Genomic DNA, 16,176 nt, shown 5'->3' on the forward strand with positions numbered 1-16,176 from the left:
TGTGTGTGTGTGTGTGTGTGTGTGTGTGTGTGTGTGTGTGTGTGTGTGTGTGTGTGTGTGTGTGTGTGTGTGTGTGTGTGTGTGTGTGTGTGTGTGTGTGTGTGTGTGTGTGTGTGTGTGTGTTTGTGTGTCTCAATGGTCCCTGCACTCAGGCAAAGAGCCAGAGTTGGTATTTGTCAGCTGGATTGCAGGGCACCAGAGAGGGGTTCTCATTTCGAGCAGTCAAACACTGTTTTGAGCCCTTGTTAAAGAACAGCTGATCCTGCAAAGAGAATAAAATAACAGAGCAACATCTATCAACACTGTAGACTCAAATCACCAAAGCAAACATTAGCAAGCATTAGACAGAGAGCCATAAATTACACCTGAAACTGAGAAGATTCATTTCTCTCTTGTCTTTGTCCTTTAATATGTGCTTCAGTTTAGCCAGCCCAAAAAGAACACGTTTGACTTTACACAGGCAAAACTCACAGGCTCTGTTCCAAAACCTAGTGAACCTAGTTTTTGATTTGTAACTAGTAGCACCTAATAAACCTAAAGCAAATAGTTTTCCTAAAAATGTATGTCCACATATGTAGACAGCAAGATTTTAACACTAAACTATAGAATTATTTCATCAAATTGTTTGTGTTTCCAGTTATTCATGTTTTTGAGACATTACAGACATTACATCAGAAAGCAGCATAATTAATTCTCATTCAAAGTAATGTCCAGCATCATCCAATCACAGCCAACCATGTTAAAATAAAATGTAGCATTATAAAGTTCTGAATCTATGTACTGATCATCATTGTCCCAGGTCTGCCAAACATGTTGAGTGGAACAAACATCATCTGCAGCCTGAAACTGAACTTTTGGTTGGATTTTAGGATTGAATGTACTTAGCTGAATAGAAAAATATAGGATGATCCCTTGCTCCCTATTTAGTGAATGATTTAACCTCCAGTGTGCTGTCTGTCTTTACTGGTCTCAGAACAGTTTGAAATTAACTAATGTTAATGAATAGAACCATATTGTACAGTGATAAAATAAAATATAACAAAATGTATATTAAAATGAAGCAAAATTACCCACAGATGTGATTCAAAATAACGAACATGTTTTTCTACTTTTGAGGAAATGTGGTACGAGTTTCCACATATGTGGACATCACGTTTATCAGGGCACTGGCGCAAAAAATGAATAGATTTTTTTAATGCGGTATATCAAACGAAACTAGAGACTCTCCTCTTTACAACCAAACAGGTTTCAATAAAAAATAAATACAAAAAAACATAGAAATTTCTTACCAGAGGCACTTTTGTTGGCGCTGCATCCATAGGAGCGCTTCAAGGAAATCGACAGCATGCTGTTGTGTCACACTACTCGGTACGGCCGAAGTTAACCCTTTAAATGACAGTCTAGAGTCTTGTGAACATTATTCGGTTTTTATTCATTTAAATTATGCGTTGTGTATAGCAAAGTCAAAATACAATGTCCATGCATGTGGACGCGAGATTGCACGAGGTTAAGCTGGTCTGATGGAGTCACGGCGAAATCGTTCACGATCGTTAATTTAATCTTGATATTCGTTGGAAATTTTGCCTATGGTGTCCACATATTGTGCTAAAACCATGGAGGGTGTGGTAAGGGACCGTCTGAAAGCATCAGCCATAGACTGTCCCGTATTTCAAAAGTGGCAACCCTAGTATCATGTTGATAGCTTAGCAACATGCTAACACCAAACTCTTTCCTTTTTACAGCAATCTAGCAAACTATTTTTCTATTGAAAATGTTTTAATTTTTGTATGTAAATTTATAACATAATTCCTTATGATTAACAAAGCTGCTGAGGGAGTGACAGTAAATTGGGTATCTTTCACTCTTCTGACTGCCATAATCCATCTCGCATGGCCGTCCCCCTCAGTAGCGATCGCCTTCACTCCTTCAAGTGATCGCAGTGGATTTAAAATTATTCAGCCATGACTTCCTGTTTCACAGGGGTATAAATATGAGGTAGCACACAGGCCAAATTCCCTTAATCATCAATCACAGTGGGTTAGACAAAAGAATATAGTTCTGATGTGTGGCAAAAGGTTGTTGAGCTTCACAAAATGAGAAGTGGCTATAAGAAAATAGCCAAAGCATTGAAAATACCCATTTCCACCATCAGGGCAATAATTAAGAAGTTCCAATCAACTGAAGATCTTAAGAATCAGCCTGGAGGGGTGCCTGGGTAGCTCTGTAAACGCTACGCTGACTACCACACCTGGAGTCGCAAGGTCGAATTCAGGGCATCCTGAGTGACTCCAGTCAGGCTTCCTAAGCAACAAATTGGCCCGGTTGCTAGGGTGGGTAGAGTCACGTTAGGTTAACCTCCTCGTGGTCATATCTAATGTGGTTCTCGCTCTCGGTGGGGCGTGTGATGAGTTGTGCGTGGATGCCGTGGAGAATAGCGTGAGCCTCCACACGCGCTACGTCTCCGCGGTAACGCGCTCAACAAGCCACGTGATAAGATGCACTGATTGACTGTCTCAGATGTGGAGGCAACTGAGATTCGTCCTCCGCCACCCAGATTGAGGCGAGTCACTACGCCACCATGAGGACTTAGAGCGCATTAGGAATTCCAAATTGGGGAGAAAAGGGGAGAAGAAAAAAATGAATCGGCCTGGAATAGGACGTTTGTCTATATTGTCTCCACGCACAGTGAGGAGGATGGTTAGAATGGCCAAAAAATCTCCAAGGATCACAGCTGGAGAATATCAGAAATTAGTTGGGTCATATCAGACATCACCTACATCACCACAAGTTGTTTGGGAGGGTTTCAAGAAAAAAAGCCTCTGCTCTCATCCAACAACAAACTCAAGCGTCTTCAGTTTGCCAGACACTACTGGAACTTCAAATGTGACCGGTTTCTATGGTCAGATGACAAATAAAAAAGAAAAAAAGAGCTTTTTTGGCTGCAAACACCAGAGTTGTGTTTGGCGCACACAGAGATGAAGAAGTCCCCAATGCCCACGGTTAAATGTGGTGCTGGATCTTGTGGGGCTGTTTTTCTCCCAGAGGTCCTCGACATCTTATTCGGATACATGGCATCACGGACTCTATCAAATACCGACAGATAAAAAAATCAAAACCTGACTGCTTCTGCCAGAAAGCTTACAATGGGCCCTGGTTGGATCTTCCAGCAAAAAAATGATCCAAAACAAACATCAAAATCAACACAAAAATGGTTCACTGACCACAAAATCTAGGTTCTGCCATGGCCATCCTAGTCTCCTGACCTGAACCCCATAGAAAATTTGTGGGGTGAACTGAAGAGGAGAGTCAACCAGTGTGGACCTTGGAATCTGAAGGATCTGGAGAGATTCTGTATGGAGGAATGGCCTCGGATCACTTGCCATATGTTCTCCAACCTCATTAAGCATTACAGGAGAAGACTCGGAGCTGTTATCTTGGCAAAGGGAGGTTGCACAAAGTATTGAATAAAAGGGTGCCAATAATTATGGCCAAAGCATTTTGGAGAAAAATATTTATTTAATAATGAGATATTTCCCATTTCAATTGTTTTACTTCAATTAAAGCTGTCTGTCTGTGGTTATGATCCAGCAGCAGGTTTTGGCTACACATACACAGAATCTCGAGAGTATCTGTGGTTTATGACATAGAAGACCAGCATGCTAAAAGCCTAGCAAAATGCCTTCAGTCTTAAAGTAGGTTATATCGAGGTAGCAATTTATTTTTTATTTTTTATGAAAGATCAAAAGTATAAGCAATGCAGATTTTTTTCACTGCCGCCTTTGCTCATATTTACCAAGGGTGCCAATATTTTTGTTGTGTGCACATATATATATATATATATATATATATACACATATACACACACACACAGTTAATAAATAAATAAATAATAATAAACAGCAGTGCGTTAATAAACGTGAATAAAGTGCAAATATTTTTTAATAGCTTTTATTTCCATATTTCAAATGTAGTGGAAATATTACACATTCAATTCCAAACCAAAGCATTAACAAATTTTATCAAGTCTGCATTATTTTTTTACAGGGAGCAAAGAAAAGGAATATTAATCTGTTCAAAAAAATAGCAGCGTCAACATTTTTCTCTTCAAACTCAATATATAGTTGCATAACCACTGTTTTTGATAACTGCTGCGCATCTGCGTTGCATCGAGTCAACCAATTTCTGGCACCTAGAAACCGGTATTTCAGCCCAGGACGAACAAACTACATTTCACAGTTCCTGTGAATTTTTGGGTTTTGCTTCAGAAACTGCATTTTTAGTGTCACCCCACAAGTTTTCAATAGGGATGAGGTCAGGGTATTGAGCTGGCCACTCCATTACCTCAATCCTTTTTGTCTGGAACCAAGATGTTGCTCGCTTACTCGTGTGTTTGGGGTCGTTGTCTTGTTGAAACACCCATTTCAGAGGTATTTCCCCTTCGGCATAGGGCAACATAATCTCTTCAAGTATTCTGATGTATTCAAACTGATCCATGATCCCTGGTTTACGATAAATAGGCCCAACACCATAGTATGTAAAACAATCCCATACCATGCTTTTTGCACCACCATGCTTCACTGTCTTCACAGTGTACTGTGGCTTGAAATCAGTACCCGGGGGTCGCCTGACGTACTGTCGATGACCACTAGACCCGAAAAGACCAATTTTACTCTCATCAGTCCACAGAATGTTACGCCATTTCTCTTTAGGCCAATCGATGTGTTCCTTGGCAAATTTTAACTGATTCTGCACATGCCATTTTTTTCAACAATGGTGCTTCACGGGGGCTTCTCGCTGATCGCTTAGCTTTGATCAAACGTCTTCTGACTGTAACAGTACTTACAGGTAATTTTCTGGAGGTGATGACTGGCTGAATCTTTGCCTTTCTGACTATTCTTCGATCCGTTTTAACAGTAGTTGCTCGTTTTTTTTCTGCGTGTTTTGGGTTTTTGTTGCCATTTTAAAGCATTTGAGATCATTTTAGCTGAGCATCCTATAATCTGCTGCACTTCTTTATACATTTTCCCCTCTCCAATCAACTTTTGAATCAAATTATGTTGTTCCTCCGAACAATGTTTGGAACGGCCCATTTTACTTAGCAATTCAGAAGGAAATATATTTTATAACAATGTGTGAAACATTTGCTTCCCTTCTCCCTTAATAAAGGACAATTAATGACACCTGTTTTTTCACAGAATGAATGAATTCTCTAATTAAACTCCACACTGCTATTATTTTGAACACGCCCATTTCAATGAATGAGTCAATTACTCCGATCAAGTAGCATGCATGTCATGACAGTTGGGTCTGTAGTTTTTCTACTACATCTACAAGTAAATTATTTGCAATGCAGAAATATCACTACTACTAATAACAGTGGTTCATCAGGTTGTTCTGCTATTTTTTTTAACACAACTGTGTGTGTGTGTGTATATATATATATATATATATATATATATATATATATGTATATATATATATGCTATGGTCTTCTATTCACTACTACAAAAGATAACCCCACTATGATTCGCATTCCTAGGGTTGCTAACTGTCCCGAATTAGCTGAGACATCTCATAATTTTTCTGGAATAAAGATGTCCCGTATAAGATACCTATTATTCCATATTTTAGCAGGTGGCGAATCGTCCCATATTAAAGCAGAAAAATGCTCAAATGTCCCATATTCGTGTCGCCATTTAAATCAATTTTAATTCAAGTCTCCTCTGTGATTCCTGTGAGGAGTGCTATTTGAGTTGCTGTCTTGGTCACTTGTGAAGATACATCATGATTAGGGTGCTGCCTTAGAAGTTAGCTGCCTACTTAGGTAATAGACAAGGCATCTCACTAAGTTTTGGAACACTGATTTTGCTAATTAAAATAAAAAATGAACAAGCACAACAAGAGACAAGCCTCTAAAGACAATGTTGTGTTAAGAGATGAGTGAGTTATGAAACAGCACTGCCTCAGGCTGTTTTGAAGTCGTGTTTAAAGCAAAGATCAGAGTCTTCTGAAGAAGAGAGAAAGAATGTGAGAAATATCGAACCAGAGAGAGAGAAAAAGAACTCCACATGGCCTTTAAATGTTCTTGTACCTCTCTCAGCTCCCATTTCTGCTGAGGTCCTGTCATGGTGTTGTAACCTTTATACTGGCACTCCTCTAATTTGACGATTCCATCGGTCGTGTGCAGACACAGCTCCTTCTGAATATTGTGTCGTATTTCATGATGGGTCGAATACTCGAAATACTGTATAATCAGAGAAGAGAGAAGACCTTCACCAGAGGGAAAACATTTACATTTACATTTATTCATTTGGCAGATGCTTTTTTTTTATCCAAAGCGACTTACAAAAGAGAAATAATACATCATAAGCGGTTTCATCTTGAGACAGCGGTACGAAAAGTGCTGAATTAAGTTTCACTAGCATCAGAATAGTAGTATACAAGACAGATTAGAGTGCAACAAGAAATATATATTTATATATATTATGAGTGCATGGCTAAGTGCTCATGGAAAAGATGTGTTTTTAGCTGTATTTTGAAGACAGAGAGTGAGTCTGCTTCACGGATTGAGTTGGGAAGGTCATTCCACCAACATGGTACAGTGAAACTGAAAGTCTGGAAAAGTGTTTTGGTGCCTCTCTGTGTTGGTACAACAAGGTGCCGCTCATTAGCCGACCGCAGGCTTCAAGTGGGCGTGTAGCTCTGCAGAAATGATATTAGGTGCACTGCAGCAGACCCAGTGACTGTTCTGTATGCCAGCATCAGAGCCTTGAATTTGATACATGTATCAACCGGCAGCCAGTGGAGAGAGACAAGGAGTGGTGTAACATGCGCTCTCTTTGGTTCATTAAAGACCAAACATGCTGCTGCATTCTCGATCATTTGCAGGGGTCTAATTGCACATGCAGGGAGGCCTGCAATGAGAGCGTTACAGTAGTCCAGTCTAGTTATGACAAGTGACTGAACAAGAAGTTGTGTGGCATGTTCAGAGAGGAAGGGTCTTATTTTCCTGATATTATAGGTATCATGATCGTGCTGAATTTAGTTGGTTATCGATGGTTACCCCTAGATTTCTGACCATTTTGGACATATCAAGAAATTTACGCAGATATTCCTGAGAGCTACTGGCAAACTAAGCATTCTAATTAAAATTATATTAGTGAAATCATACAGGCCACGAACACACTGCAATGTTTTGGGAGAGACAACTGCATTCACTGTATATGCGGAGGTAAACTGCCTTAAATTATCATTCTGTGTGTGTACAGAATACAGCAGATAGATGCTGTTCAGACCAAACTTGTTCTTGCGTTATAAAAGCTAGACGCCATGCAACAAATGGCACAGAATGCAGGTGAGCAATTGAGACCAAATTTCAAGACCAAGTTCTTTTGACTACACAGTGTCTTAAAAATGTGACGTTCCTGCAAAATGTGACCAAAAATGTCCGTCTAGTGCATGTTTACATCAAACATAATTTTTGCATTGTTTTTCAATAGTTTTTCTGTCTGAACGGCCCCTTATTATTGAAATTGCGATGGTTGACATGGTGATGAAAGAACTATGCCAAAGAATGATTCGCTCACATATTACGTCATAAAGGCTTTTAAGTAATTTTTTTACTTAACATTTTTACTTTAATGTAATGTACGGTAAGCCTACAATAATGTTTTTACATGAGAACTGTCGGGTTAAATTTGGCAGGAAATTTCAGGCTTCCGTTATTTGTCCCTGTGTTTGTTTACGTCATGTTGGTAAAAAAACAAAACAGTGAGCCCGTTTACTTGCATATCTATCCATAGATTACTCCCAAAAATCAGCTTATTTAAAAAATCAGACAAAGCACGAAATCCGTGTTTACATGACATTTAAAATAATTGTTGTTATTCTCTGCATTTGATGTCAAACTGTGAAGAGGCATGCGCACAACACTTGCGCACATTGGATAAGCCAGTAAGAACGCCGGTTAATGTGTTTACATGCAACGATGTGTAATGGGCAAAAATCTTCCTGTATCGATCGGTTTATGCTTATGCCGTTTATGACCTTACACAAATAAAGGAAAGCTGTTTAATGCATTGACATGACCACACATGTTGTCGGCTTATTAAGCATAATCGGCTTAAGAACGCGCATGTAAACGCACTCATTGTTCCTCCGCAATTAACTTGCTATTTCATATTTCAACCACAGATGTCAATAAAAAGCCCAGAATTCCATAGAGTGCCTTTTATTCATTTCCATCACTTTTCCAAACCCTGATATTTCCAGGTTGTCCCTAACTGTTACCACTAAAGTAAACATTCAGTATGGAACATTTCCAAACTAATCTAAATTAAAAATAAGCAGTCTATATTGTCTTTTTATCAATTCCCTTGATTCACTGACAGGTCACACTGTTTGCTCTGGCAGTACCTGGTTTCCTCCCATCCCGTGGCAGGGGTACATGATCAGAGACTTCCCTCCCTCATTATTCTCTCCAGCGTCCAAACAAGCCTCCTTCCCCACGTTCTTTATCTGGAGAGAGACACGGAATGTGAGACAGTCAGAGGGAAGAGAGAGAAATAGAGTGGGAGGGATGGAGTAGGAAATGGGATGGATTGTGGCGTCGTAACATGAAAGCTATTAAAACACGGAGGCATGCACTCTCCGAGATCCGCTGCATGGTGGGAAACCACAGCCACCAGACACAACACACTGCGGTGTGGGGAGAGAGAGAGAGCTGAATAGAAAGAGAAAAAAAAGAGGGAGAGGTGTTGGGGAAGCCACTTGGAAACTGTAGCTTCCAAATACAAGTTCCTCATAATTTAAAGTTAAACTACAGTCAAACTACTCTAGCTATAATTTAAAAAAAAAAGCTAACTACACATCGAAGCTATTCAAGGTGGCAATATCTATAAGTCTGTATATAGTATCTATATTCATATTAAAACCTATAATATATTCAGGATTTACACTCATATATTCAACATTTTTATTTTCAGGTTTATATTTGAATATTTTCCTTTATATATTCAGGATTTATAACTATATATATATATATATATATATATATATATATATATATATATATATATATATATTCAGATTTACAACTATATATTCAGATTTTATATAGTTATTTCCTGTGTGGCAAACAAATATTCATTTGTAATCAGAGCACTATTTATATGGCACAAACAACAATGAGGATCTTAATTAGGGTCACATCATTACATTGAAAATCTAAATGTAGAGTAACTTTTTCTAATTAATTTCTATATCGGAGTAGAAACATGGTGAACAGCAGCATTAAATACACAAAAGACGATGTAAAATACTTTACAGGGATTTCTGTCCAGGTGCTCAAATCGTAAATTTACACGAACCTTCCGAACGAACTGATCCACTAAAATGAATCAGACTTTTTTACTATCATCGAGGACAGTTTAAAAGTGTGTATTTTTTCAACTCGCTTGGCTGCAAAGCTGTGTGCGCAATACAATATCTAAAGAAAGAGTTTTGTCGCTTTTTACACACATTTAGGCCACTCATACTGTAGATTCTTCACTATTTTGAAAGCAGCTGAGCTACAATACTGAAAAATGTAGTTGAGTTAGTACTGATGGTACTCTTAGTAAGTTATTCTTTAACACTGCTGCCAGTATACACACACACACACACACACACACACTCACCGCGCCAAAATGCAGTGGATTGAGATCGGGCATGAAGACCTCCGGATAGACGTTCTTCAAATACCAGGAAAAGCTCTTACACTGAAGCTTTTCCCGGAGATCTACACGCTTGGAGACATCACCAAACAAATGCTGTGGAGAAACAAAGAGAGATGGTTGCTTCATTACTCAAACTGCTTTGAATTATATATTCAAGCATCCCTCAGGCTGTCTGAGGCACCACTTTAAAGCTGTCTGTCTGTGGTTATGATCCAGCAGCAGGTTTTGGCTACACATACACAGAATCTCGAGAGTATCTGTGGTTTATGACATACAAGACCAGCACGTTGAAAGCCTAGCAAAAGGCCTTCAGTCTTAAAGTCGGTTATTTCTGAGGTAGAGTTGCATTTTCTCGAAGGTTATTTAAGATCTATGCATGACATAATTTTGTATTTGGGCTCTTTTTAATCAGGAGCATCTGCTGGTTTTATATTCTGTTTATGTTTTAAGAAGTTAAAAGCGAAAATGCACAAAAAGACACATCTGTTTACATTAACATTAACATTTATGCATTTGGCAGACACTTTTATCCAAAGCAACTTACAGTGCACTTATTACAGAGACAATCCCTCCCGGAGCAACCTGGAGTTAAACGCCTTGCACAAGAACACAATGGTGGTGACTGTGGGATCGAACCGTCAACCAGTTCTGTGCTTTAGCCCACTACACCACCACCACATCTGTTAAGCACTTTAAACTCTGGACTCTTACTCAATAAATATTTGGTATGTGAGAGACAAAATATTTGTCGTATTCTACTTCAGACGCTTATGATCTGTATGATGTTTGACAGTATAGTTTACAGCAAATAATCTTATTTGAAACTATACTAATTTGTCAGCAAAGTAAAAAGCACCTGCTAAGAGTTGTTTATACCAGGACATTTTCAAATTGGGGTCCAGGGACCCCCAGGGGGCCACATTACTCAAATATTGGGGTGAAAAAAGTAACACTGTCAAAATAATACAAAGTAGGCTAACTATTTTCCAGATAATTAGGGATCCACCGATATTAATATTTTTAACCAAAACAATACAGGTTTTAACAAAAAAACTAAAGGTCGAAACCAATATTTTGCCACTTATCTTATCTGGACATCATATTACTGTTTTGCTAAGGATTATGCTTTAAAAATGTACAAAGAGGTACAAAAGCTATTTTATCATTCTAACAATAAATAACTTCCATTGTGGATTGGATCTGTTGACAGACATTTTATGAAAATCACAATGAAAGATAAATACAAATAAAAAATATAACATGACAATTTTCTTTTCTTTTGAGGAAAGGGTAAAAAATAGAACTCACATTTTACACATTATGAGAGAACATTATATATTCATATCACAAATTACTATATTCGACATTCGACTTTTTCTAGATTTCATTTGTTTTGGTAGGTATTTATATTACACACATAAAAAGTATTGTAAACTTAATACAACACAATACATTCACATATAATTATAAATAAACCATCGGATGGTTGATATTGGTGGTTTGTGTTGATAGTTTTAATTTTGGTCAATAATTGCCCAATAAATATGGTGCATCCCACCAGTTAATAAATACGGTGGCCGATACATCGGCGCGTCCCTACAGATAATATTTTAATAATTTCTTTTGGCATTTGTAGGCTAAAATAACAATATAAAAGCTATGTCTATGAAATCAGACTTAAAATTCATCTTGATTTCGCTCTGTTCTTTATGCACAAAAATATATAGCGACTTTTTATGTTATTTATTAGGGGGTACCTCGCAAGGGGATTGTCATATTTGGGGGTCCTTGGCGTTAAAAAGTTTAAAAATCCCTGGCTTATACAGGTAAAAGCTATATGCATTGTAAAGTTCAGCTTCTTAGCTTTAAAACAACACCTTTTTTGTGTTGGTCATGTGAGTACTTATTTATTTATTTTTCAGAGCGGTGCGTCAAAGTGTACCAAAATATGTATTTAGTTATAAGCAACTTAAGAGTGAGCATACAGTATATCTATGATTTATTTTCTCTCTGCATGGCAGCATAACATGTAAATGAAAAAACATGTATATAAAAATCTCAACATGTTCACATACTTTGATGAACTTTTTTTAATGCTTCAATAATTAAATAAATCCTTTTGAATACACAAATTACATTGCTTTGTTTATTTATGAAATGTATAACTATTTCAAAAATGAAGGCATTTTCATTTACGGCGTTTACGGTGTAGGTTCAACGCAGAAGTATAAACCGGCCTTAAAGGTGCTATATGTAAGATTGACAACAAGCGTTTGAAATGGGTACTGCAGTCCAAAATCAAAATATTGGAGAGTTGTCTGCCCCGCCCCAGACTGCCAGAATGTTGACACGCAAATTAGCCAACTCCGCATCCGTTTTAAAGGATTTCTGGGCTTTAATCTGTCTCCATCTTCCAAAGGCATCTCCATTATTTATCCTTGTTTTACTATGCCTCTGGTCATGGTGGTTTTTTAGACAGATTGCGAGGCTTTTTAGGTCAGGTGGAATTTGTTGTTATCTCTGATCCAGTTTCGTTTGCTGGCTTCCATGGCTGCAGCACGCAGTGTTGTTTGCCAGCTAACTTGTTCAAATCTGGCAACCCGGAGGTGTCAAAATACTACTGGTGAGTGGGCAGTGGGCGGGATCACAAAGGCCAAAACAGAAACAGAAACTTAAAGTAGAATATACTGGCTGTAGCATTGTTATCGGAGAAGCCAGTATTTCAACTTAGCATGTTTCCTAATCCTCTAATGACATATTATGGTCATTTTATGATTTAGTACAGTAAAAATATTACATATAGCACCTTTAACTTCACACTTACAGCAACAAAAATCCAGGCATAACCAATTTGGCACATACTGTAATTATTATTATTTTAAATAAGCAAACAGATTATACAACAATAGTGTTGTATAATAGTCTTGCATAGCTAGACCCTTGACTAACGACAAAGTCTGTCACATTGCAGCTTATTCTGGCCAAGAACTGCCCAGTTAGACAGGAAGAGACTGTATGACTGATATGAAATGCAAACAACCACAGTTTGCTTTGTTTAGGGGTGAGTTTACTGTACCTGAAATTGATTGCACCACAATAGTAGACTGGTGTTAAAATAATGGTGCAAAAGTAATAAATACCGATTATTTCACAGATACGAAATATCTCAAAAACATAGCGGAAAATACATTTCTGTGTGAGGATATCTAGTTGCTTGCAGGTTAATGGCATTAGTTATTTTTCAATCAGGGACCTTTTAAAACCTGAATTTATTTCCAGGCAGATAAAAAAATAAATAAAAGAAAATCTGATTGGAACCGGTTGGAATGCATTTTTTTGCACTGAAATAGATAGACACAGCTCAATGAATAGAACAGAACACAGGTGTCTTGAATCAAAAACATTTTTAAAGTTGACGTACAAGATACGCAGGTCTCCTGTGCGTAACTCTATGAAAACAGTGAGATGCGGTGCAATGGTCAAAGTTGTCAGACGTCTAGCACGTTTACGTAGAAAAACAATTGAAAAACAGTGCAGTCAATCACAAAAATGCATTTGGTGAGAATGGTTCCTTATTCTGTACCAGCTTATTTGCTTAAAAATGTGACGAGGTCACAGCATGCCACGGCAGTCTGTCTTCTGTTAACCGTACCCAGAACAGACATGCATCCTCACACTTTACATTACGTAACTGGGGCTGTCAACCATACAGTCATAAATATATCCTCCACGAGGGTGTAAAGACTAGTCAATGGGAGCTACACAAATAATAAAATAACTACATAAACAAAATCCCTATTTATCTTGGAGTTCAATATTAGTTGCAACAGCTTCTACACACAGACTATTAAAATGCTCTGTGGGTGAGTAAATATACCATGAAAAAATGACTTTCTGCTTGCAGCTCAAACACAAACATGATATAAGAGTAGTCTATGACAATCCTCAAAGTCTGGCCCACATCGCAGTTTATTCTGGCCAAGAACCGCTCACTTAGACAGGAAGATACCTTCTGACTGACAAGAAATGTGACGAATCACAATTAATTTTGTTTCCACATCAAGTACAGGTCTCTGTGGAACAGTAATGGGTGTTTTCAAACCAGGATGGGCGTTTCTAAACTCTCCAATGTAAGTAGGGAATCTCAATGTAGTAATCAGTGGGCGATTCCAAACCAGGATGGGCGTTTCTAAACTATCCAATGAAAGTAGGGAATCTCAATGTAATAATCAGTGGGTGATTCCAAACCAGGATGGGCGTTTCTAAACTATCCAATGAAAGTAGGGAATCTCAATGTAATAATCAGTGGGTGATTCCAAACCAGGATGGGCGTTTCTAAACTATCCAATGAAAGTAGGGAATCTCAATGGTTTGAAAACACCCACTGATTGGGAAAAGCCCATTTTTGTTCTGCAGAGACATAAGTCTCATCCACATGCTATTAATGGCAGGTTTATCTAAAAAAAAAAAGATTTTACTTAATTATTTTAAAAATGGCGTGGTGGTTTTTGCAAACAGTTGAACAGAAAGAGGTGAAAAAAATTTCTGTCCATCTAAGTAATAAGTACTGATTATTTCACAGACTAAAACAGTTCTGCTTGTGGATATCTAATTTACTTGCTAGAAAATGCCTCAAACTAAGCTCTTTCAAAGATTTGCTGCCATTAACCTTGCATCAAACTTTTCCAAAATATTAAAGAAACAATCATCACGGTTACAGTTAAATACATTTTTGTTACCTCTTTGGCGATCTGAGCCGCCTGCTGGTTTCTCCTGTAGAAGATCTGTTTATAATCATCCATCCAGACCTCAGCAAGTCGCACCTGGTTGCGAGCGATCACCTGTGTGCCTTTGGGGAAGGTGTGAGGGCTCTTTGTTCGGAACACATGACCAACGACAGAGCAGGGGATGATTTCCAGCTGCCCACCACACTGCCACACCTGAAGGGGGTCAGGACCAGAAAAACACCATGAGAATGAATATGAAAGGAAATATCGACCTTAACAGAGCATAACATTGCCCGACCACTTTTTAAGCCATCTTGGTTCCGAACATATTTTTTCCATAGGGATTTCATAAAATCTTTCATAAAAGAGTTGTGAGCCATGAACCACACCAACCAGCTCCGAGGTGAATCACAACATTACAAACTTTGATTAGAAGCTAAAAAGCATTTGAAAAACACAGAAAAAGACAAAGACTGTGTACTTAACATCTTTCATGAAGTAATTCAATTGTTACTGTATTAAAAACTATGGAAAAATATAAAACTATTGATTTAAAGTTGTTGATTATAAGTATAGAATCAGTATATTTTAAAGTTTATTGCAAAATATTCAGATGTATACTGCACAAATCAGAGCTGTTGAAATTAGCGAGTTAACGCAATTTAAAACGTTTAACGCATACATTTTTCTTCATCACAATTAACACATTTACTGATTTGACATTTTATTCAGCTCTGTGTGATAAAGTAGAATTTATGTGTGCAGTGCCAGGGCTAAAAGCAAAACAAGAGGTACTCTGCAAGCGCTTTTCATGTGGAGTTCAAAATGAAGCGAATCATGTACTGTAAATGCAGCTTCACGATTGCTGTAGCAAAGTGAAGAGCCATGATTAACTTTGTGATGGATGAGAGTTTAAGAGATTTAATGCCCATTGCAATGAATACTTAACCTAGTTCTTACAGTCAACCTCCCACTTAGACTTTGGAAAACGTTTAATATTATTTGAATTGGTGAAATTTTAGTGTATTTCTGTCTATATATTGTAGAATACTTTGTTTGGGAAATGTTAATAAAACATTAGTTACATATTGTTTTCTTTTCTAAGAAGAAAATAAATAAATTTTGACAAGTGTATATACACTGACATCACAGGTCAAATAAACTACAACACATAGAGATTGTATCACCTAGTTATCACATAGAGACCTAGATATCACATAGAGAAATTCTGCCGCAGAGTGATGACATCTCAGATCATTACCTCATATATTGTTTGCTGCGATCAGCTAATATTACTCAATCTACACCACGCTATCGTTCAGGTAGAACTATTCTTTCGACCTCTAAAGACAGCATCACTTATAATCTTCCAGATTTATCTCATATACTCAGTAAGCCAAAAAGTCTTGAAGAACTTGATTAAAGAAAATTAAAGAAAAAAGCCCTCGCACCATGGTACAATGATCACACTCATGCTCTCAAGAGAGCAGCTCGGAAAATGGAGCACGAGTGGAAGAATACAAAATTACAGGTATTTCGCGATTCATAGAAGGATAGTGTCTGTAGCTCCTAGAAAATAACCACAAGAATCCTAGGTGTTTATTCAGTACTGTGACTAAACTGGTTAAGAATAAAGCTTCGACTGAACCGGATATTCCATTGCAGCACAATAGTGATTACTTCATGAATTTCTTTACTGATACAATTTAAATAATCAGATACAAAATTGGAAT

General features: G+C 37.7%; 1 protein-coding gene across 2 annotated transcripts in view; it reads right to left on the bottom strand.

Moving 5' to 3' along the window:
• The window catches only part of LOC127447642 (polypeptide N-acetylgalactosaminyltransferase 3-like), a 36,650-nt gene continuing 20,474 nt past the window's right edge, over window positions 1–16,176 (bottom strand). For both annotated transcript variants that reach the window (XM_051709599.1, XM_051709598.1), the window contains exons 7-11: window positions 14,456–14,656; window positions 9,678–9,809; window positions 8,416–8,517; window positions 6,092–6,244; window positions 1–262 (exon numbers count right to left, since the gene is read on the bottom strand). In XM_051709599.1, the coding sequence (XP_051565559.1) occupies window positions 149–262; window positions 6,092–6,244; window positions 8,416–8,517; window positions 9,678–9,809; window positions 14,456–14,656 (702 nt within the window). In that variant the 3' untranslated portion in view covers window positions 1–148. The remainder of the gene's footprint in view (window positions 263–6,091; window positions 6,245–8,415; window positions 8,518–9,677; window positions 9,810–14,455; window positions 14,657–16,176) is intronic.

The sequence above is a fragment of the Myxocyprinus asiaticus genome, chromosome 10 (genome assembly GCF_019703515.2).
Source record: "Myxocyprinus asiaticus isolate MX2 ecotype Aquarium Trade chromosome 10, UBuf_Myxa_2, whole genome shotgun sequence".
Lineage (NCBI taxonomy): Eukaryota > Metazoa > Chordata > Actinopteri > Cypriniformes > Catostomidae > Myxocyprinus > Myxocyprinus asiaticus.